This window comes from Crinia signifera, chromosome 2 (assembly GCF_055691185.1).
Source record: "Crinia signifera chromosome 2, ASM5569118v1, whole genome shotgun sequence".
Classification (NCBI taxonomy): domain Eukaryota; kingdom Metazoa; phylum Chordata; class Amphibia; order Anura; family Myobatrachidae; genus Crinia; species Crinia signifera.
In genome coordinates, this window is record NC_139218.1 from 316,979,252 (window position 1) to 317,004,736 (window position 25,485).

The following is a 25,485-nucleotide window of genomic DNA, read 5'->3' on the forward strand; positions in this document are numbered from 1 at the left end:
GGAAACTGGATAAAAATACTAAATAAAATACAAATTTGGAGAATGTTCACATATACATTACTTACCATTGCTCACCTTCTTGAGTTTGATTGAAGGAACTGAAACATACAATGAACTGTATTAGAATGAGCAACAAATGTACTAGCCATTTCCTGTACATCAACAATGTCATATGTGCTATTTGTGTGAGTGTACAAATACCAGAGGATTCTAGGCAAATGCTTATTGCATTATTGCATAATAAGTGCAACTCTGCCTACTGAGATCCTTGAAATCAGGTGTATATTTTAGATAAAACACTATGAAAATGTGAGAAATGTTCCACACTATAATATTATATTACTGTTTAACAAAGTGATCTAAAGCTTAAGTTGGTTTAATTAGATGGTATGTATTGTGTACTCACTAAATGAACCTCTGTTTTCTTTATTTAGTGCTAACTTCTAATTCACTTATGTGCACAGTTCCTATATACAAAGCAACTGTGGCAGTCCTATGGGGTATTTCTAACGTGGCTATTTCTGACCAATGCTACTTGCAGGGCCGCCATCATGTGGTTACTGCAGGTACTTTTGTACTGAGCCCCAATAAGAGAGGGAGCCCGAGCTGCCTCTACAGCTACAAACAAGTGTATAGCTGTAATTAAATAAAAGCCCTTTACAAAATGGCTACCACCATGGAGGAGACAAAACAAAATAATATGGACTATCAAATACATAGGAACACAATGAATCATCACATTTAAGAAGAATCATAGATAAGGCAACATTACTTCTGCAGAATCGCGGCAGACCATCTATCACACTGGAAAACTCTGTGGGATGAGGGAGGTGGTGGGAGCAGGAGCATACAGCATATGTAGGTAGAATGCATATATGGGGTTATTTTGGTTCACTCTTTCTGACAAATTCCTTCTTAGATGGTACAAAACCATGTGCACTGCAGGTGAGGCAGATGTAACTTGTGCAGAGAGAATTAGATTTGGGTGGGGTTTTACTTCAAATTGAGATCTATATTGCAGTGTAAAAATAAAGCAGCACAGAAACAAAATAACTCACCCAAATCTAATTCTCTCGTTTTACATCTGCCCCCCCCCCCCCCCTGCAGTGCACATGGTTTTGTCCATCTAAGAAGGATTTTGTCAGAAAGAATGAACTAGAATAAGGCCCATTAAGCGCTTCCCCCAATAAGGTACAGTCTATAAAATCACATTAAAATAAAGAATCAGTTCGTACTGCACAAAGTTCCAAGAATAGTCCTTATGACAAAAAGTCAGCCTTATATCTCCAGGGTATGCTTTAATACATATAGTGTCACAGCACCATAAGATACCTTTTCAAAAAAGCACAATGACGAATGGTCATGAATGAAGGGTTGTTCCTTCTGGTGCCTTTCATATGGCAATATTCATGCATCTCCTGTGGCACCAGCTCTTCTAGAACACAACCCTTTAGTAGCACCACCCACAGTATCCATAGCTCCAACACCATAAGGAAGGCCTCTACCTATTATGTCAGCCCTGGACTCCACAATTTCTGATAGCAGCCCTTGCTACTGGTTGTACTTGGCCATGGGACACTCTTCAACTCTTATAGCTGCACACCACTATGGTGTGACCCTAGTTGTAGGAGAACATCTGCTTCTACCACGCTATGGCTTGGACATACAGTAGAACCGCTTATTTTTAAGTAGGATATGTAGCTCCTGCAGCATCTATTTGTGACTTACTCTGACTGGAACAAACTAACCTCTTATTTTAGATTGAGCGTTAGCTCTGGCAAATATAAAAGCAGCATCTTTAGCATAGTGACAGCACTGGTCATCATTAGCTGAAAACAGCAGATACATAAGACAGACCTTTATAGATAGTGGATGGTTTACACAGTATTCTTACTACTTGTACATCTGACACTGAGGGTGAGATTTAATAGGATGAGAGATTCAGAAAGTGAGAGATTTGGTGAGAAATCTCCAGTTTTTTTAAAGCGGCAATCATTTACACTGCAAAATCAAACTGGGTTTGCAGTGTAAATGATTGCCGCTTTAAAAAAAACTGGAGATTTCTCACCAAATCTCTCATCCTATTAAAACTCACCCTGACAGTCTCAGGGTTCCTTTGAGGTACTTTGCCTACAAAAATGCTAGCTCACAAGCTGGTAGTCAGGTCAGTGGTTTGATACGGTTGTTATATTGTGAATAAACCACTGGTAGTTCCATGCACTGCCCAATAATATTACCACCCGTCTCTAGTGGGATGGTTCCAGTCACAGACTGCCTTCACACTCTGTCTCTGGTTCTGGTCTCACATTTCATCTCCACATCATGGTTTGTTTAGCAGGATCATAAACTTCAAGAGTTGTGTATAGGTTGACGGATGTCAATTGTTATACCTTTGGGGTCAGTAATCCATACACAAGTCAAAAATGTAAATATACTTTTCTTCTTCCAGTCAACTCATCTAACAAAGCATTAATTCATGGTAGGGAATAGGCATCAACAGGCAGGCACAATGTTCAGCTAGCACTAGTACATAGCTGATATTACTCAGGTGTTTTGATACCAGGCGAAGTCCCAGCGCAGACAGTCTGTGCCTCACAACAGGTACCTTCTGCTCTGCACAGTATTTAACCTTCTGCAAGGTTCGCCTACGTAAGTAAAATAGGTTCTGCAACAAATCTAGGAGTTTTATAAAATACACTCCCACAATGACAATCTGAAATTGGTCATGGTTCCAGGCTCTGTAACAAGACAAGTAGACCTTGTGGCAACTACCTATAAGTAAGTGTGGCAAGTAGCAGAACTGGCCCCCTTTCTCGGGTGTGGATTGTTTTGTCGACAGTGTCAAAGTCAACACTATTGGTCATCAGGCAGAAGGCCGACACATGGAATTGACATGCAATAGGTTGACTTGGTAAAAACGTTGACACCGGCAGAAGATCGACATTAGGTTTTCATTCTTTTGTTGTCAATGTCGACATGAACACCGTATTAGTGTACAGCCGAGCTCGCCATGCTTTGGGCACAGTGCCTTGTTGCACTGGGCACTCTATTTAATTCTCCCTCTGTACCCCCACTGGGATGGTAAAGTCAACCTAATGCTTGTCTGTGTCAACATTGTTGTCAACCTAAAAACCTAAAAAAACTTAGTCCAAGTCTTTAAACATCTTCCTTTATAGTTTGTATTTGATGCCAGTAACCCTACTGCAATTTTAAACCTTACTAATAAAAGCACACATTGTTCCTTTGCTAAACAAAATTAAAAATGTTATTCTTCTGCATTGTTTTGGAATTTTGAGAACATTAAAAGACCTAAAAATGTTAGCAAGTGTAAGAAAACAAATATGAACCACATCCGAATAGCTCAAAATAATAGTGTTGTCATTAATAAAGTGCAATAAACAGAATAGTTTTCATAGCTGAAACAAATTAAATTCAGAACCATGAAGAAATAATCATGCATGCCAGTCTTCCTCATGTCAGATCAAAGGTTGTATAGAAGACTTGTTAGAAAATAAAATAATGCTACAAAGTCAATTATTGTGGCCCTGAAAAGGACAAAGTGTGATGTGTAAATCCAGTCTCACTTTCTGTAAGACAGTTTCCCCGATAATTGCAGGGCTGTCTGATAAGGCTATGGTGATAGGTTATGTCTACAAGAATATTTATTTAGCTTTCACACACCCAGGAATGAAATTACACACAAAAACAAACATTATCGTTGTATATGTCAAACTCGAGGACTAAGCAACGTCATTTAAGTAAGTAGACAAGAGTCCAATATTAAGCTGGCTTAATATTGGACTCTTGTCTACTAACTTACACAAGGTTGCTTAGTCCTCGAGTCCCTTACCACTGTTCTATTTTATCCATACCCTCTCCTGGAGGAGCATCGTGGCATCCTGGGTCACCATTGGAGGTTGTGAGTACCGGACTATTTTGTACATGTACACACACACACACATATATATATCTATCTCACTATATATCTACAATGCTCTGTCAGTGGTAAGTGAACCACTCACTTTCCTGTTCCAGAGGAAGTGGCCAGGCACTACGTTCTTATTTGTTGTAATAATAGGGACGGAGAGATAAGCAAATATCCCACGTTAAAAGGCAAAACCGACAAGCACAAGGTTGTGGAAAAAGCACACTTTACCGTTACAAATTGTAGTCCACCCGGATTGTGAAAAAATGATGTCGTCCTTTTTAGGGCTGTGACATCTGTTGTGCTAAACAAAAGCAACCACTGAGCTACATGGAGGCATGGGTGAGATGTATATAATGCCTTCACCTGGAAGTGACAGCTATACCATTATTTAAGTACAATTTCCCTACAAGAGACATTTTCATTTCACAGAAACCCCTTCCCTATGTTATTTGTCATCAATGTCACAAACTGCGGAGAGAAAGCTCTTTTCCAGATATACAGTACCAGCTGGAAGACCCACTCACTGACTACTCTGTGCCGCCAGTACCCAATCAGCAGGCACTATTAAGTAACAGCCAGAGAAGAGTTACAAGATCCAGAAAAGCTCTTTACAATGCACAGTGCTCTCATCTGTAATGATGTTAGCAGAGATTATTTTACATCAAATTTACTCCAAAACCAGAGTGCCCAGAGCAATTCTCAGCGATACCGCTTATGTGAATAAGATGGTTAAATGCAAGTAGAAGGCATATGGTAAGTGGAAAGTGACACAATAGAGAGAATTTATGATGGGCAAATAAAACAGCAAAAATAAACATTTCCCATGCCTGGATTTGCCTAAAAAAACTGGGCATCCATCCAGTGACTAAAGCCCATAACTTGCCATTGCCTGGGGCAGCCAAAGTCATATTTATGCCTGGGGCAGCCAAAGTCATATTTATGCACCATGTCTCTGTGTCAGTATGACAAACCCTCTTTAGTAATACAACAGTCCTAAAAGCATATTGCTTAACTGATTATGTTATTATATCAACATATTGTTGTCATCTATGTATTTGATTACTGCAATGTATAGAGGACGTGCATGCCCCTTCTACGGTAGACATACATGTATCCCCTCCCAGGCCCGCACCCCCTCCTGGTTTCTGGTAGCCGGGCAGTGGGGAGAGAGAGGACAGGCTGCAGCCTCTCTCCTAAGCTCAGCACACGCTGCTCAGTACCGTGTGCTGAGCTGAGATGAGAGGCAACTGCAGCAGCAGTTTGTCATCTCTCTCCCACGCCATTCATTTTTTAAATTATATTTTCAACTGTAGTCACTGGAACATCAAGCTGCTTGGAAATGGTTTTACAGCCTTTACATTTAGCCTGCATACCTATAATGTGCTTTCTGATCTCCCCGGACAATACTACCCTTTGCTTTCCCAGGTCCATGTGCTGTGTGGTGCACACAATGATACCAAACATTACTGTGACAACTTTTCTCCATTTCTATAGGCTGAGTGAGATGAAGATACGTGTAACGCTACTGTAATTCGACAAAGCAAATAGTTTGAAATATCACTATAATCCAATTATTATCTTTTAAGAGGGACACACAAATCTGTCTGGGCCATTTTAAAATATTCTATGCTCTATTACATGGCATAGAAAAGGAATTCAGATATACATGAGATAATAGCTTTTAATTCTATTAAAATGAGCTGTAAGGGTGCCAACATTCTTTTCCATGTCTGTATATTACTATTTTCAAAATCCTTTTGTTTCTTCCCACATACATAAAATTGTGATTTAGGCGTTTGTTAAGCTTTTATTTAATTTAATAGTCACCCACTATGTAGTGCGTTTCAGGAGAAAGAAAACCTTCTGTGGGAGCCTGGCTTAGAAATGATGGATTTTGGGCCTTTGATAGTTTCACCCATAATTGTAAACAGCTCATGTTATTGGTCACAAAATGCACAAGCTCAGAACTAAAGGCCCCCATACACTAGGGCAACTTGTCCTGAGGACAAGTCGCCCCCGACTTCCCCCTGAGCTTCCCCGGCAGCTCCCTGGGGGAGCTTGATGAGATTGGCACTTGATGTGCCATTTTTTACATGTGATAAATCGTCTCGATTTATCACATGTAAACCCGGGGAGCAGGGGGGGGGGCTGCAGAACAGGGCTGCTGGTGGGGGGCGCTGCTAAGGCAGCGTGCAGGGGACGCTGCGGGGGACAGTTACAGAGCCGGGCAGGGGGAGGCGGGAGCTGTCAGTGCTGGAAAAAAAAGCCCATACAATGAATGGGCAGCCTGTGATTGGCTGAGCGCTCTCTCAGCCAATCACAGGCTGCCCATTCATTGTATGGGCTTTTTTTTTCCAGCGCTGACAGCTTTTCCTGCCCGGCTCTGTTACTGCCAACTCTGTGTCCCCCGCAGCGCTCCCCCCCCGCATTGACGGCTCCCTGCGGAGGCTCAGCCAATCAGCGGCCGCCCGGTCTTTTGAATAGGATTTCTTCCTATTCTCCCGCCGCGCCGACGGTCTCTGCTCTGCGACGCCTGCGGTCCCCGTCTGCACTACCTCCGCCGGGAGCCGTCAATGCGGGGGGGGGGGGGGGGGGGGGGGCCGCTGCTAGTAAGACAGAGGGGCTGTATATAAAGATATATCGGATCTGAACATCGTGGGTGCTAAAAAGCACCCATGATGGCTCAGATTCCGATATATCTTATGTTCTGCAGGTCCGACGCCGTGATCCGATCCGATGCGCGCGGGACCGTGCATCAGATCAGATGTCAAACACATTTATCGGCCCAAAGGGAGAAGTTTAACTCTGCTGAGACTTTTAGTGCCATGCACAAAGAGATGCAGGTGCATTATTCAAACATAACTATCAGAATTGTAATGCATTAAACAGAGGATTTTTTTGTTGCATAAGCATGGCCAGGTATACTCATCATTGGGTAAGTTCCAAAAATCCAACCCAACCGCCTCTATTTAAATTCAAATTTTATTGCAAATATTTAAGGCCCAGTACCGTGGTTTTACTATAAATATAGGAGTGACACAATGAAGAAAATCACCATGAACGCAAACTCACAATCTCTCTGAAAATATTAATACGCAAATGTCAATGTGACAGAAATACTGCCCACCTTGCTATTACTAAACAAATATTTTCTGGACCTACATAAATAGTAATTTTGCGGGTTTATATTGTATTATTAATGACATAATGAAAATATCAAGATAATATTGGACTCACAATGCATTAGCAGTCACCAACAAATCATAGTTGTCAAAGAGAACGACCTCTGGTGCTTCTATGATGATAATGTAGAGAACCTGAATGGACAACATGAGCGCCAGTTTCCCGATGCTGCTGATCTGGAGAAATACGGAGCAGGCCAGCAGGTTCAGCAGTATGCTGTAGTTGAAGTACTGCCAAGAAAAAAAAAGAAAAGAAAGGTCTTATGTAGACTGTGCAAGGACGATGATATATTAACAAACTTCTACATTACCAGCCACATATATTTCTACCCACTTGGTTCATTGGGTTAATAGAGGAGCTTTTTACTACTACTAATGTTTTAGATGAGTAATACATCAAACCTCTCAGTATTTGTAATCTTCTTAAAATAGCCCACATTATAGGCACTCAAAACAGATCTAATAAAGTGGGTGTGGCTTTGCATGAAAAATGAAGGTTTTTGGATCTGGTGGGGTTTAGGCTGAATGACTATAGGGTCATTCCACGCCAACTCAACTTGGTAGGATGACAGATGACAAAGTTACTTTCATTTGTAAAGTGTTAGCCCTCAGTGATACACAGTGTTCATGCAACAGGGTTGCAAACATGACAAAAATTATAAAATTTATGCTGCAATGTATTGCAGCGGTATATGGCCATCCAATCCCCCGTGAGCAGCCCGTGACTTTCCCAGGTGGCAGGATCGCATGTGATACATTGCATGTGGCCCTTTCACATGTGATGTATCACATGCGACCCCTGTTCCTCACTGCTGGGAGGCAGGTCCGAGTTGGTGGTCAGACCTCCGACTCAGGTCCAATGTTTACGGGGACGCGCATCGGACCCGATGGCATATCATACACATCTGATTTCTCGTTAGTAGTGTATGGGGGCCTTAAGAGTTTATTTCAAAAGTACTTGAAGTGTGCTGAACTGTAACTTTAAAAAACCAAAACACAGATTTCCTCCTTCCAGACCAGTGTAATACTGGAACCACCTTCCCAGGATTCATTCAGTAGGATGTGACCTATATTGTGAGACTGAGTTTAGGACATATCTTCTCTTACCTCTGGGAAGTTGCAAGATGGACGATCAGAGCCACAGGGAGCAGTTTCCATGCTCAGGTTATAGTTAAGGATCTGGAAATGGCAGGCATTGACGGACCCCTGACTGATATTCAATTCTTGAGCAGCACATTCAGAGAGACTCTGATGATTACAGGCAAACTGCAAATATCAAATGAGAGACTTTGAGAGCAGACCCACAAATCTGTTTTTCAGACTGTTGACAGCCTCACCATTATAACATACCTCCAAAGACATAATAATAATTACAAAGTGGAAGAGATTTAAACGAAAGTAAAGAATAATTGTTCAGTAAGGAAAAATTCTATTGGCCCTATATGGCACAATGTTGGTGGCAGATACATACCATGTTTACAAAGGCCGAGGTGAATACCAATAGGATGGTGAAGATCCCAATGAGGGTGCTGTTTGTTCGTGACTGGACAATTTTTCGAGACACTCGTTGCAAGGCTGATGGGAAAAGCTGTAGAAGATACCAGAGTTAATGCCTCATAATAGGATTTTCAGGACTTGTTAATAAATAAGTTAAGCTTAAACCATCTGGGTGATGATGCTCACCGTGAGGTATAGGGGTTGCTGTGAGAAGTCGGCACATAAAGCAACACTTGTTTGTAAGATAACCCCTCCCCTCTACATTCCATAACAGGGATGGCCATTGGTGAGCTCACCATTGATGGTGAAACTGTAAGTGACAATTTATGGTAACAAACTATGAAATGGAGGACTATCAATAGTTTCAACAGATGAAGGTCATCTTTACTCTCACACTCACTGGATCAGAACCTGGGGAAAGGTCTTTAAAGGGCATCAAGGGGTGGCATTAACCAGTTGGGGCAGCACCAACTGGCACCACCATGGGGGCTTCTATACCATCGATGCATCCAATCTGGGGAACACTATTCACCGTGGGGCCATTTCAAAGCTGTCCCTATGGGAAGACATAACTTTGCACCTGGGGCTGGCATTCTTTTCCTTCCACAAACAGGATGCAGACACAATTTCCCTGCCTGAATGGCTTGTCTGCTGGGATAATCAGCTCCCCAGTTCTCTACTCCCGGAATGAACACAGCCCATATCACTGGAACAAACTTCTCAGCCCAATGGCAAATCTTGTCAGTCTCTGCTATTGCCAATGCATTCCAAGTACCCCATGGTGGCTTACATATACCACAGTCATGGTACAGTATTGTAATATTTCATCCATATTGGTTTCCAGTGAAGAGAACTTTGTGAATTACCCCGAGCTTGAGGACATTGATCGCTGCCTTGGTTCAGGACCAAGGACCCTGAAACTAAAGACTAAATGAAAGCCCCTCCCCAGTTGAGAGACTGGTAACCAGGGGTTAAAGTGAGGGGGAATGGGGTGGAACTGAGTTATGGTGAGGTGGAACATTTTAACCTCCACATTGGCCCTGCACAGTAATTCTCACAGAAAAGCATTCTAGTTTACAGGGGGATGCCAAAATCCCTACCACTGGCACTGTCTCTGCCTAATGGGTGGAGAGGAAGGAATGTAATTGGGTGGCATAGAGAAATGAGTCCCCCCACCTCTACATGACCACTTTAAGCCCTGCTGGTAACCATGGTTACGATCGTCCATGCCTCTACTGAAAGGAGCAGCAACTGAATGAGAAGACTCCTGCCAGCCATTAAAGTAGGGACTGTACAATTGCTGGGGAGTGTGTGAAGTATGGAGTCTCCAGGCAGGGATTTGTCCAGGAGTAAAGGGTCAAGAAATAACCCTGAAAAGTCTTGTGAATGGAAATGTGCATAACAGATCACCCCAAAATATGACACTATCCTTCCTAATATGTGCTTGCAGTAGGGTACTGTACTGACACCTTCTACAGTGTCTAGTGTCTAACAGAAGGCCCAGAAACACCAAATGCTAAGAAGGAATCAGATTACATTTGGGATAACTAAAAATCCACCCATGAGCCGCCAATGTTTCTGTTGTCAAAAGATGATGAAGCTGAAGTGGACTTTGCCTAGATCAATGGGTAATCTAGGTATGACATAACCATCACCCCCTCCTCAAATTGTGACATGCAAGTAAGTACCTTTGACATCTATGGACACCAGACACTAATCCCTCTATTGCAATGGGAGACAGAAAGAATACCATGCACAATGTTGGTACTCGCATATAATGAGTAATACCCCTTTCCCACTGCAGCTCTTAAATGGTAAATTGCCGTTTTTTTAGCCTTTTTAAACAGGTAGAGCTGCAGTGGGAAAGCTTTTTCTTAAACGGGTAAAAAGTTTAAGACCCGTTTTTTGGCAATGGGAAAGGGTCTTAAACGGGATCCCACACTAGTCTTCTCCCTCCCCTGGTACCTTGCAGCTGGTACCCCTGCCCCCCTCTCCCCTGGTACCTTGCAGCTGGTACCCCCCCCCCCTCCCCCACTTCCCCTGGTACCTGTCAGCGATCCATCCGGGCAGCACAGTAGGAAGAGTAGGCAGCGGACGTGCCAGGGTTCCTAGTCCGCAGGTCACGGACTGATGCATGAAAGCATCATGCAGGAGTTTGATGCTGGTGGAGGCTGCAGCATATGCACAGACAGCGGGGGCACTGGGGATCCGGGCAGGACCGTGCTCAGGAGAAGGAAGCGGGTCCATTATGAGATTGTCATTTTATCAGCAGGGGTCCCTGCCGCGAATGGGAAGTAGCAGAGCCGCTCATTAAATATGTGGATAATTAATGTGTGGTTCATTATATATGTGCATATTAATGATCCACTCATTACATATGCGCATATGTAATGATCGGGCCCGCTACTTCCCATTCGTGGCAAAGTTTTATTTTTTTTAAATTATTGCAGCTTTAAAAATCCAGGTAGGGTCGCTGGAATTCCTGCACAGCCTGCAGCTCACAAGCTATTAGATAACGTCCACAGCCTCTTTCCACAATACCTCCTAACCACCGGTCTAAGGAGGCAGTCACCCACTGATCACTGAAATTGAAGAGACATGTCCCCACCACACCGGTCTTGATTTGGGACCCTGTCATGTTGGCTGTTTCTTGTCCCAAAAGCCATTATAGCTGGCCCTGGACCAAATTAGGTTTTTGGAACATGCGTGTTACACATTGTGCTCATACCTGCCCCGTCCACCTATCTCCCAATATACAAACAAAAAACACTTAAGCAAATAATAAAAAAGCACATCTTACAAAACTGCTCCGGCAGCAAGTTGAAGAGGGTGACTACAGTACTCCACAGTAACATAAAGTAGATTATTCATGTTAGCTTCAGTGGAGCTTACAGGATGTAGAGAGCAGGGGCTAGCTTACAAACAAGTGCCGTTTTACAACAGCCTTTTCACCCTATGGTGAGCAGTGTCCCCCAGACTGAATGTAAGAGAAATATGAATCCCCCCATCCCACCCCATATCACTGCTAACGGCACTCACCTTTATGCAAGAGTATACAGCACACACAAAGAGTATATTGGCCAGAATGATGAAGATGCTGGTGTAGACTCCAAGCATGAGGAAGGAACTGCAGAAAGAAACTCTGTTACACTGCAGTAATGCTCTCTGCAAATCTCTCTCAGCACATTGGACAAATGCAATAAAAAGGTCTATTTTTTTAATAGTGTTCTCTACATGCCTTCTATGCAACATAGCTGGGCTACATTATGGAACCAAGCTGGGCATATTCCCTGCCAAATTCATCAAATTACTGAATTGGGAGCCAATCCTGACTCAACACAGATTCTGATTTTTGATAACAGACTGATAATTAGGGCCTCAATGCAAACATATACAGTACATTAATAAGTACTACATTATAAATTAATTTATATTTACACACACATATATATATATATATATATATATATATATATATATATACACGTATACATACATATATATATATATATATATATATATATATATATATACACACACACACTCTTTCTCACATACAGAAACACAGAGGCAATCACAAGGTAGCAGACTAGCTTTCGAAGCATTTGCTTCAAACGGGCTTAGCTAGTGTTATATAAAGATAACATGAGATCAACATTTATAAACTTACTGGGGAAATATGACAATTTGTATAAAGCAAATAAAGCAGAAGACCAGCAGGGTGCAGGCCACGTAACCTCCAAAGCGATCATCCACTTTCTTGGAATACTGCAAGATACATAAAGTGAGGAATACATACACATACATTTCTCTGCAATAATGTACAGTCAATGTGAAGTACAGTAATAGAATATGACAGCCTGACATTGATCTTATCTTGTAAGTAAATTGGAAAATAAAATAAAAATACAGACTTGCTATCTTCAGTAAAATCAAGGGGTGAGATTTAATAGGATGAGATATTCAGAAAGTGAGAGATTTGGGAAGAAATCTCCAGTTTTTTTAAAGCGGCAACCATTTACACTGCAAAACCAGTTTGATTTTGCAGTGTAAATGATTGCCGCTTTAAAAAAACTGGAGATTTCCTCCCAAATCTCTCACTTTCTGAATATCTCATCCTATTAAATCTCACCCATCGTGTGCTTATGTAACAGTAATATCTCTGGTTACTTGTAAAAAGGGAGATTGTTTTTCATTTGAGTTATGATGATGCTAATAATCATTTATAATTTGCCCACTGTCATATGATTAGCATGACACATGACCTAGCGGACAGTCACATGACACATTATAGTGAGCAGAGTAGAATTGGAACCCCCTTCTACTCAGCAGACAGCCACCCCACTCCCACGCCTTCTGCAGCTATACTATCCTGTATTGCAGCAGAAAATAAATGCTTCCCTTTGTGAGACACATGATGTGCAGTGGCAGACATAAAAGGAAACACTGAATTGCAGTATTCTAATCCACAAAGACATTACTGATACAGTACACACAAAAATACCAATTTGAATACAGGGGCAGATGTATTAAGCCTTAAAAAGAGATCCACGCGTTTGAAAATGCCAGTTAGGCACTGACTGGATTTTTATTAGTCTTCATCACCTTTGCCTTTTTAAGGCTTAATACATCTGCCCAACAGTTTGTTAAACTTCCCATAGCGTTTTAAAGAGCTAATGTTGAAACGATACAGTTTTCAGATGCCCTATGTAGGTCTCATTGAGGTCACAAACCCCTACTGAGTTTGCACTTACAGTAAATCTCTGTCACTACTGAGTGCAGGAGACATAGTTCTTGGTAGATTATAAAAAATTCTAAAACAAAATATGACTTTTTGAAATACTTTTTATGACATGTATAAAACAAGCATGCTTTTCCACATTCCTGGCACTGGCAATTATCAATGTCCTTTCAGTGAAGGCTGTGAATGACAGGTATATTGAAGGGAATTTCCATCTTCACATAGCTCTCCCTTATTGTTTTGTAAAAGTTCACCTGTGTTAATATTTGTTGCACTTGGATACAACACATCTCAGCTCTTCACTTAATACAAATAAAATCCAAAGAGCCATTCTGTGTCACTTCCAAGGGCAAGAAAACTCTGTCTGTAGGGCACAAAGGCTTCAGGGAAAAATGACCAATTGCAGAAATGTTGCTTTCAGTCAGAGTGAAATAAAGTCTTATAATGAAGGATATCTGTTTTTAGCATATAACAGTATCCATATTTCATTGTCTGTTTTCATATGGGTATGCGTATCTGATCACATATTGAAAACTGAGGAAGATACGGGAGGAGAAAGATCCACCAGGCATGCTATTACTATAGAGCTCTATGTGAGTAATTTGATTAGGGGTGTCTACCCCACCACATCTTATCTTCGCCAATTGTGATTGCAGATACAGCCTTGAGGGTGTGATATATTTGTTTCACAAATTTTGTGAGTGCATTTTAAAGGGGGACAACACCCCAATATATTATTAACCTATGAGCTATAAAAGAGTTCAATAGAACTTATTTCAAATTATCCTCTGTTTGAACTGTATTACACAAGGAGATTTGTCCTCTATCTCCCCTCTTGTCATTTCATACCAACCACTGTGGGGAAAGTGAATTGAGGAGACGCATCAGGACGAACCACAAATATAGGGGAGTATTAGCCCCTTTTCTCATAAGCGCCCATATTAGACCTTTAGACCCATATTATACCTTTCTTTTTTCCCGATTTGTTCTATTTCAAGGGATATCAGGTGGTACCCTTATCTCATTCAGAATACAGGCTGCTATATTGCAAAGGCAGATATATACCCCATCCTCTATACAAAAAGAGTGGGAAAGCATTTCCTATTCACAGTGCATTTTATGAAGCATCCAAGGAGCACTTTGACAGAAATTCTGTTTTAACAAGCAGTGTGTCACCTTCTTCTCCAGGTCTGCGGTTTGAAAGGTGAGGATGAATTTTTTAACATGATCTTTCCGTAACTGATCAATACTTCGTGCATCTATAGCTCTTGCCAAGAATTCATCAACTTCATCTTCTGGATTTAGAGCTTCCTGTGTGTTCCTGCTGCAAAAAGCCAAAAGGAGAAAAACCAAACAGGTGTGAGGTCTATAGCCAAACAGAGACTGTGGGTAGGGGGGGATTTACTAAGATGGGAGTTTGTTTTCAGATGGGATGTTGCTATGGGAAACCAATCAGATACTATATATTATCTTTTAGAAGGTGCTAACTGAATAAGTAGATTTTGATTGGTTGCCCATAGCAACATCACATGTGAAATAGAACTCGCATCTTCGTTAATTTCCATCTAAGTCTGCTGCTTACAGATGGCCGCACTATATGTGATTGCTCCCTCATTGTGGCCTGCTATTGTGGCGGGAAGGTGGCATCAGATGGAATCTGTGGTAATCTTCTAACCACATTACCCAACATGCCCAATGATTAACTGAACATAATTGTAGCCATTTCTTAACAGATGCCTGTGGCATCACTATATGTTGGCGATGCAATATGACTCATATGAAGAGTGTTAGTAACACAATCAATAGAAAGAACACAGCCAGCTTGTTGTCACAAATGACATTTACAGCAGCTGTTTACTTAGTCTACAAAGGTCTATTTTATGTATACAGTATGTGCAGAACGTACTTTTTGGACTAGATCGCATTGCATCTAGTTCAAGACGCACGCTGTTTTAGCACATGGCATGCGTTTTGAACTAGAAGCAATGCGATCTGGTGCCCATCGCACCGTGTAAGGGCAGCATTACAGAGTTGTGTTTAGAAATGGAGCATTAGCTACTGTATACACCAAGACAGAACAAGTGTAGGGAGGTTGGTCTGTAGAAAAGAGGTTGGTCTGTAGAAAAGAGGTTGGTCTGTAGAAAAGAGGTTGGTCTGTAGAAAAGAGAAATAAGATGTTCTACTGTCTTCTACTTACTTGTCTTTACTTGATTCATCAATGCCCTAAGACGAGAGATAACAAATGAGAGAAGTATGTCATGTTAGAACTGCAATACCACTCATGTAAATACATGTGCATATTGTAGGCATATAGTTAGTGGACCCCCAAAACTTTTTCTCATTACACAAGGACTAACTTACATCTGTAGCCAAAAAGCAGAGTATACATTACTCATTGAAACCAAGATAAGAAACAAAATGTTTTGGGGAAATATTGTCACTTTTCCTCAATAAGGTTACCTCAGAGCAACCTTAGATGTGAGTGTGCCTTCCACAACAGTGGAAGGCTTCAGTTGCCATGAAAATAATATTATTACTGCTGCCTTTGAGCAGCATGATCAAGATGGCGCCGCTGATGGCTGCCTAGGAGCTGTGCAGCTCAGCCAAATATGTTCCATGTGTGATAACTGTACTGTCTCTGCTTGTATTGTTACCTACCTGGCTGTTTCGGGGACCAGTGGCGCCGCTGATGGCTGCCTAGGCGCTGTGCAGCTTGGCGGGTATGTGCTCCCTACAGTATGTGATAACTGTGCTGTCTCTGCTTAATGTTACCTTCCTGGCTGTTGCAACGACCAGTGGCGCCGCTGATGGCTGCCTAGGCGCTGTGCAGCTCGGCGGGTATGTGTTCCCCACATGTAATGTCTTAATGTAATGTATGTAAAGCCTTCACCCCCCCACCTTCGTGTGCGCAAGCATACATGGCCAATAAAGTTGATTCTGATTCTGACAACATTCCATGCTCGGCGACCATCGAATGATGTGGGTGTTTCCCCGCAGCCTGCGAATGGATGTTTATGTTAAACATCCATTTGCTGCCAGTGCGCGTGAACACACGCTGCGAATTGGTGGCGGCCAAGCAATCAGTCTCAAGGCGGGGTTTGGTGGACTCGCAAGGCTGCGAATCAACCATAATAACTCCCTATATGTGTGTGTTGGTGCTTTGTACCTATTGCTGCTACTCTAAAGGATTTTCTTTGATGCTGGGAGTTCATGCCACCCTATATAAGGATTTTAGTATAAATGGTGTTTCTGTGACCATACACATTTTTTAATTGCTTTGTTTAAAAATGTTATTCAGGTTTGGTAATAAAGAGTGACAACATCTAGCCAAGGTAAGTACTGTATTTGTTTTTTCAAGTTTGATCCAGGAAAACTGTGTTTTATTTCACCTTAGGGTAAATCTCTGTTAGTGTGATGGCTCTACTGCTGTCCTACACTTGTCATATAATCATTATTAGCATCTTTCTGACACCAGCTCCATGGTGGCATAGTCTGCGCGTAAGCGCACATAGCACGGCATCGGACTGTACTGTCTCGGCATTATTATATTCTATTTATTCTGCATTTTTAATACTTATTTTTAATAAATATTAATGTATAACACCCACAATAATGAGAATGTAAGTACAATACTCAATATGCAAAAAGAAGGAATTTATTGTGAAAAAATGGGGACATGTAAAAGGACTATTATGGAAATCTGATTACAGGCCCTGGTAAACGCCTCTTACTGTATGCTGTATACTTTATTTAAAGGCTGTGCATGTTTATACCATCTACAACGGATCATTTGCTCAACAGTAAAATACAGTAAATAGTGTAAAATGTTGTATAAGATTTTACTATTTGTTTTGTCTACAGAAACAATAAGTGTGATCAAAATAGCTGATTGTTAGAGCACCCGTACAGGCTTTGAGCAATTAGTCACATCTCGTTTATAAATAACTTCCTCACACACATCTGCTCTTAGAACTTGCATATTGTAATATATCACAGGAAACAATTAAAAACCTGGATTATTTTGGTGAGTCATCTAGAAGTGATGTCACGTTTGGCACAGCAAAAAAAAAAAAAAAAAGCGGAGGACTGTTTGTAAACAGAAATGTGACACAGGCCAGATCTGGGACAGATCACGCGCACACGTTATATTGGACATTGAGAAAAGATATAAAGAGTGTCAATAAAAGATAAACAGAAGGAACCTGGATACATATATTTTTATAATTTTCTTCCCATCTTACAAATTTCTACAGATAGTATGCAGAAATGAATCGCAAAAGGAGATGGTGAAACTTCAAAAATTGGACTAATAAAATAAACCCGTAAAAACTTGCAGTGAGGTATAATACAGTCTATAGCAGGGGTGGCCAACCTGTGGCTCTTAAGCCACATGCGGCTCTTTTCTTAATGAGAAGCAGCTTATGCACCCGGGGCACAGTGAGAACAGGCAAGCAGAAGTGCTACGGGAGCCGGCACACAGCGGTGGTAGCACACAATCACTGTTCCAGTTGCCCCCTCCCCCCACCTGCTAACATGCCGCTGAACTCTCTGCCGGCAGCTGCTGTCAGTTCTTTCCGCTGACTTGCTGCTTAGCTCTCTATTACCTGCGGCTACCAGCTCTTCCAGCTGCCACAGCTGACAAAAACAGGGGGTCGCAGTGCTAGGCCTTGCCCTCAATGTCCAAGGTCACACCCACCTGTCTTGTAGCTCTGCCCCTTCCTGACAACGCGGCAGGTCCCGATTTTAAAAACACAACATTTGGAAGGCATGTAAATCTGCTGCTAGTAGCTAGGCCACAACCTAATTAACACCTGGATGTCTTAGACGTGTGTTTTGCTCACAGGAAGGGCTGCTATTAACCAGAAGTAATGGAAGTAATGTATCGCTCTGCTCTCTCACCATTGGTTAAACACAGATGGATGCTGACCTTCCCGCCCTTTTTCTTTTTATCGTCATCTGACTAGGTTCTTGTGCACAACATTAAAAACATAGACGTATGTTGATGACATTTTTCCATTACATCCGTGTGATTAATTAAGGAGTGTGGAATAAGAGATGAACAAAGCAACACTTTTGCTGGAACTTCAAACATAATCACTGTGCTTCTTAACAACAGGATGGAGTACTATGACACAGACCAGACATCTGCAGACAGATCTTTGTTATATGACAAAGTCTGCACATATTTGCAATAATATACAAACGTAATAAGCAAATGTGTCAGTTTCTGGCTGTTTCCAAGTACCAGTATGTATCCTGACAACCAAGTATTCATGTACGGTAGCTATGCAGATAATTCAAGCAAGATTAACCCTCCTAATGCCGTAAACTATACCGTTCAGTGCATGTGATGGCTGCAGCTTCTCCTCAACTCTATTAAATCGCACTGGGTTAACTGAGTGCTCGAACACAGCTGCAAATACAAGAACTATTGTCTCCAGACAGGAAACAATCCTAGAAGAATGGGCCGTTATAGTGCCTAAGAGTGTTCAACCCTTTCCCAGCATTTTATTTGTGCATATCATACCATTAGAAAAGACTCAGGCGGTGATTCAGAGGATCTAATAGCATCGCTGTTGTGTGTCTGGATGCAGCATCAGTGCCAAAAACACCTGAGGGCTAAAGTCGAAGCATTGGATTACCATTGCGACCATCAGAAGACACAGACACTGGCCTTGGCACATCCTGGAAAGGGGCATGACACATCATTGTGTTCAGGAACGCTGCCCACCCCCAAACACAGCCTGCCCAAGCTTCAACATTTCTATGGGTTTTCCAGCAGGAATCAATCAAGAGAGGCCAGCCAGCATTCTCTACCTGCTTCTCAGCCTACAGCTAGACAGTCCCGCGTGCTGATTGGTGAGTACTGGCAGTCAATGACTGTATGGAAGCATGTGGAGAGATGGCACATGACCACATGAGGAGAAGGGTATGATTACTGTAATTGGTTTCAATTATTATTTTGATTGGTTCGCCCTCGGTTACTGGGAGCTGGGTGCTGCACAGGGACATTATGGCTTCTGTTACTAAGGAGGAGCCGGCAGTGCAGGAAGAGTCTACAGGGGTATCCCAGCATCTCCGAGAATGTACCAATAGCAATGAAAACGGGGGTGTGCTCAAAGCCACACCCCTGGAGTGATGTTATCAACAGCTTCCCATGAAGCCATGCTCCCTTTTTATTTACTTACTGGATGACACCAACTCCATGCCGCCACTGGGGTAGCTTATGAAGATAATAGTCATCTGAACCCATTCCAAAAAAATACTGCTAATCTGAGTAAGTAGGCAGTGTGAAACCTCGCATGAGAATAGCAAGAGAACTATCTCTGGAAACTAAAACCGAGATGACAAACGTGGAAAATAGAGACACATGGGAGCTGTACAGATGTGGAATGTTCAGCATAGGCCACCGAAGGTCGGCACATATCTGACACTACACATCTGTTACTAGAGTGTTTATTTTACAGCTCTGCATCTGATGTTCTGAAGATAGGAGCTTTAATGTGCTCAGACTTCATAAACAAATCTAGGACCAGCAGCCTCCCTTCAGCTTATACTAGAAGAGATGACAATGGGAAAGATACCCCAAGTGCACATGTACATGCTGTTATTTGTATTGTCCATATTAGACTCCTACAGATTAGCGTGTTCTCACTAAAGAGTCTTTAGGGTATCTATGACAAGGCTGCGTCATTCCTTTAGGACGGATCTGACAGAAAAAGGCATGTTAGCTGAGTATTGCTTGCCCCTTGGCACGTCTCATTAGTCAGATCCCACAGGAGGGACTCTGACAAACTATTTAATTAAGTGTTTCTGCAAGAGGAGCTGTGCGTCCCTGTGTCGTCTCTGCCTACCCTCCCCGGGAGGCCTCTCTCACGCTCAGTCCTTGGGAAAGTCAGCAGTCTGTGTGAGGTTACAGAATCCACAAACAACGCAGCTTCGCTGTCACATCACTTATAATAAGACTGCACATTCCTCTTGATTTGCTGCAGCCTGTATGCTTAATCACTGGTATGTTTAAAGGTTTATTTGGAAAATAGATATTTGGCAAGCCTGACAGATTCCTTATTTAAAAGTTGTTGCCTTCAATTCCAAGCAAGCGGTTTATGGAATCACTTATCCAGTTGGCGTTACTGTGCATATTATGGTTCTTGTGTCCAACATAGGCCCAAATATAATTGCCGGTGAGATAGAAGCAGCAACAACAGTTAAAGCAAAAAATGTTTACGGTAAAACCAAACTGCTGTTTCAATGTAGCAGCTGCATTGCCGACATATTGTATTCTATGACATATGGGCCATAGTTTCTCTACTGGACAGGCCTTTGTCTTAATGAAGATAACCACAAATAGTTCCTGAAATACTCTGTGCTGGTGCAGCTAAAGGAGCACAAAATGAAGATGGGAACGTAGGAGGTCAGGCCTAGCCAACCTGTGGCTCTCCAGCTGTTGTGAAAGCATACATCAAAGCATACCATGCCACAGTTTTAGCATTCCCAATAGCAATACTGTAGCAAGGTATGTTGGGATGTGTAGTTTCACAATAACTGGAGAGTCACAGGTTGGTCAGGCCTGCAATAGGCTATGAGACAACTTTTTACACAGTGACATTTGTTAGGTCTTTAAAGATATTGCAGCTTTAAATCTGGCTGCATGAAAAAATCTAACAATCATTTGTTTGTAATATTATATTTCTGTTACCTATATTTAAGAGAGTAAAATGGTGAGTGGTCTACACACGGGGTGACTTCAGACCATTTTCTAAGCGCTCTGACTAGATCTCTTAGGAAATGTCCCTACATCGCTCCATGTGTACGGGCCATAGCAACACGCTGTCCCGCACGTCGCTATAGCCGGCCGATTAAGATCCTGCATGCTACATAAATCTAGTCAGATCCCGGATAGATCGCTCAGCACTAGGCCTTATTATAGCAGACCCAGATTTAGCTTGTGTTACACAGCACTAAAAGACACTTTTGTTTTAATGCAATTTAATCTTACCATCTCATTTTGTTGCCTAAACACTGCACAAAGTATCCAGTGTAAAGGTGGCCATACACACGCAGATTTATCTGCAGATCTGTCTCGTTGGAACAAAAATATGGTTATGGATGAGAGCAATTTGACCATTTGCTTGGAAATGCTGGAAAACTGACACTCATCCATAACCATGTTTTTGTTCCAACCAGCCAGATCTGAAGATAAATCTTACTAGTGTATGGGCACCTTTACAAGGAGGTTCTTCATCGAGTCTTGGAGAGTCGTTGGCAGTGACAGTTTCCCACCACTTGGCTGTTCCTTTCTTACCAGTAATATGGGAGAAATCCAATTACCCGTGATGTATTCATGGGTATGAGTAAGTACTTACAGTGCCCCCAGATCACTGATTTTTATATGCAGCCCCCTAAAGCAGTGTACAATACTGTGTGAGTCTGGCACTAGAAGGGGCCATGATGGTTGCCCTTTATACAATTAGTCCTTGGTTATTTTAGCATATTGTTACTTTGGTTCAATAATACCCAACAACTATTTCCCAGCAGTTACTTGTTTAACACTCACCATTTGTCGGAAAGCCTTTGAACCTTTGTTGCGAGGAAAAGTTCTCTCAGGTACCCAGACACGGGTAAGACACTCGTTTGAGTTCGCTCGTGCTCGCTGTAGTTTTGCCAGCATGGCTTTTTCCTCTTTCTATGTGTAAGGAGACATATCAATTACTCTAAGTACATTTTAAATAAAGCATACTGTGAAGACTACAAAACATACACTGCCACACTGTCTTCCTGCTCATCTTAGGATATAGAATTCAGATTTACAGTAAGTGTAGCAAAAGAGGATCGGTACTTATGTAGTATCTGGGCTGCCGATTTTTTGATTGTATGCCTTAAGTTAAGGCATACAATCAGATGCGATGCGATGCGATATCGCATCGCATCGCATCGCATCGCATGCGACCATCGGATGCGATGACCCGATTTTTCCATAGGAATCAATGTTAAAATGGACTGAGTCCATTTTAACATGGAATTCAATGGGAAAAAGGGGTCCTTTTCATACCCCTACTATCCAAGTGGGCATGGAGTTGGATATAAACCTGTGGCGAGCGCAGCGAGCCACCGAGCCCGAAGCGTGGCGAGCGAAGCGAGCCCCGCGAGGGGACGGTATTCTGTGTCCCCTCGCGGGGCTCGCTACGCTCGCCACGCTTCGGGCTCGGTGGCTCGCTACGCTCGCCACAGGTTTATATCCAACTCCATGCCCACTTGGATAGTAGGGGTATGAAAAGGACCCCTTTTTCCCATTGAATTCCATGTTAAAATGGACTCAGTCCATTTTAACATTGATTCCTATGGAAAAATCGGGTCATCGCATCGCATCGCATCGCATCCGATGGTCGCATGCGATGCGATGCGATGTACCCGATTTAGAAATCGGCAGCCCAGATACTACATAAGTACCAGAGGATCTCTTTTCTTTGTGGAATTATGGAACTCCGCTCAACATGATCAAAGAATTAAAGACGCCTTCATTACACGGTTAAATGTTAACCAAAGTCTACCTGCATAAAAATACCAAATAAGTCAGCAACAAGTGAAAGGAAATTTTGAAGTGTATTTTAAATAGAAACAAGAAAACTGCTAAGATGAAGACCGCTGAGCAATACTGACATATGGTACATTTGCTGACTGTGAGAAATGGACAGCGCTAGACTGGACATAAATGCCGTCATTTTATAGTTTTGATAGCTATAGCCCAGGTGTGCGTGTGTGTGTGTGTGGGGATGGGGGGGACTTACTATCACCTAGTAAACAGTGAAGGGACATACACAAATGTTTTGTATTTAGAATACTTACGCTAAAATGTCAATGTTATGTATTTACACATAAGTTACTATTCATTGTAAATGTAATAGTGAAGAGAGCTTCACTCTTACAAGGTAACATGTAAGAGGGTTATAGACAAAAGAACAAAAACAAAGGTGCTTGTTATAACATTCTCAGTATGGGTATGGTATAGAAGATCTAGAGTAATTTAGATAGTCATTAGGTCAACATGCATCAAGGAAAAAGGTAGACAGCAGAAAAAGTCCGCAAGTACAAACAGTCGATATAGAAATGGTCGACACAAAAAAAATTCAACACAACTTTTTTTCTTTTGGGTGTAATTTTCTCTGTTTTATCATATGTGACCTCATTTGTTGCACACATATACCCTAAGCTGGCTCACTTATGCATCAGGCAAGGTGCCGCACACCGTTGCGCTGAGTACAGGTTTCTATTCCCAATCGTAGTCCATATGGATGGTAAATGAAGCACAAGTTGAAAAATAATTTAAAACCCTCATAAAACATGTGTAACCATATGTGTGTAAACCCTTGCCATGTCATGTCAACATTTTGAAACTGTCAACCTTAAGCACTGTCTACATTATTATTATTTTTCTGCTCTAGTAAAATGTATTTTAGACAATGTAAGTAAAGTAGATTACACTTCAACTCATTCCATGAGCTGTTGGGACAGAAAAGGCCTAAACACTCACCCTCTTTTGGCTGCATCCGGTCACAAGGAAGGTTTTGATGTCATGTTCCTTCAGATACGCGTTCCTCTCACCTCCATGCCCAGGTTCTACCTCATAATCTCCATTCAGGTAATTTAAAGTAGCACTTGTTATGTGTATTCGTCTGTGTGGTGAGCAAAATAGCACGTTTTGAATACTGAGACACAACAGAACTTTTACATATAGCGTGAATGTCTACCTATGTTTTCCACCGATATAATCAACAGAATCCTCCCTTATGACTCCACACTATTGAGGTAAGAAGAAATAGGGCAACATTCTATTCACTCACCCGGCTTTGCCACCAGCTTCCATGTGATTGGCAAGAGTCACATCGTTAGACCAGACATCGAACTGCCACTTGCGTAGGCCAAGGACACCACAGTGGACTCGTCCACTATGTATTCCCACTCGCATGTTCACATTTACACCAGTTACTTCTCGAACTAGCCTTATGGAAGAGATTGTGAGAAAGGCAAAGACTTGTTATAATCTGATTTATATCAGTACATTGCAGATTACTGAAAACAGGGAACGAGGCATCAAATGCTAACTGCAATATCTACAAGCACACACAGATCATATTTCTATCTGTATTTCATTGAGACATCAAACTTTTTATAAGAAAGTTATATTTCAGCCATTCTCACCAGTGTTGACCAAAGGACAAAGCAAAACATTTTTTGGGATAATGCTGAATCTAATTGTTTGTGTCTAAGCACGTAATGTGCAAAAATCACAACCCAGCACTTAAATTACCACACACACATGGTCCTCAAGGCAATGTAATAGTGCAGGTTTTAACAATATTCGTGACTCAGCACAGATGGTTAAATCAAATTGACTGAGGTACTAATTAAGTGACCTGTGGCCAAGCATTGAGATAACAAAAACATGGACCGTTATGGTACCTTGAAGACTGCATTTTGTTATATTTTTCTTGCTAAAAACCTACTTGAGGCAGCTGAGGACATGATATGCAACTGGCACTAAATATGTGCAAGAAAATCATTGCTTAGCATTTATATTCAGTGCCAGAGATTGTACACAAACTTTGTTTCATGTTTTGTAACATGGGAATCTACCGGGGGGAGGAGCTTCCCACAATTTGCAATCTTCTGGTGGCAAGGGGTATCTGGCTAGAACTCTCTTAGAAAAAGAGGATTTGTTGCCCAAAGCCTCCCATTGGTCAGTACGGATCTCCAATAAGTGGTCCGAATGTGGGAATTGGGCTTTGATAACCTTTTGTTTTTTTAAAACATCCCTGGGCTTTGCCATTGGCTCAGACTCATCAGTGTCAGATAAGAGCACTAGCCGTATTGAGTTAATAAGAGCTGGTACATCTGCCATATCCACTTGTACTACAGGTGTCCCTAACTCTGGAAGAGTGGGATCCCCGTAAATCCCATCAGCTTTGTCATCATCTTCATCCCCATTATCATCATTCTCATCTCCCGTAGTGTCAAGGTTTGCACCATGGTCGTCAGGGTATCTACCCATGGTGGAGGAGCCTGTACAGTGGGTGTAATTACAGGGGGCTGAAGGCGATCTACTAAGGTGCCCAGAAGCTGCTGAAAGGCTGTCCAAG

At 41.9% G+C, this 25,485-nt stretch overlaps 1 protein-coding gene across 8 annotated transcripts in view; it reads right to left on the reverse strand.

Annotated features, from left to right (window-relative positions):
* The window catches only part of ADCY6 (adenylate cyclase 6), a 195,927-nt gene that overhangs the window by 19,560 nt on the left and 150,882 nt on the right, over positions 1 to 25,485 (reverse strand). For all 8 annotated transcript variants that reach the window (XM_083169056.1, XM_083169057.1, XM_083169060.1 and 5 more), the window contains 11 exons: positions 24,190 to 24,348; positions 23,880 to 24,021; positions 21,906 to 22,034; positions 15,546 to 15,571; positions 14,525 to 14,672; positions 12,278 to 12,375; positions 11,647 to 11,734; positions 8,582 to 8,698; positions 8,218 to 8,376; positions 7,166 to 7,341; positions 66 to 98 (listed from right to left, as the gene is read on the reverse strand). In XM_083169056.1, coding sequence (XP_083025182.1) covers positions 66 to 98; positions 7,166 to 7,341; positions 8,218 to 8,376; positions 8,582 to 8,698; positions 11,647 to 11,734; positions 12,278 to 12,375; positions 14,525 to 14,672; positions 15,546 to 15,571; positions 21,906 to 22,034; positions 23,880 to 24,021; positions 24,190 to 24,348 — 1,275 coding nt within the window. The remainder of the gene's footprint in view (positions 1 to 65; positions 99 to 7,165; positions 7,342 to 8,217; positions 8,377 to 8,581; positions 8,699 to 11,646; positions 11,735 to 12,277; positions 12,376 to 14,524; positions 14,673 to 15,545; positions 15,572 to 21,905; positions 22,035 to 23,879; positions 24,022 to 24,189; positions 24,349 to 25,485) is intronic.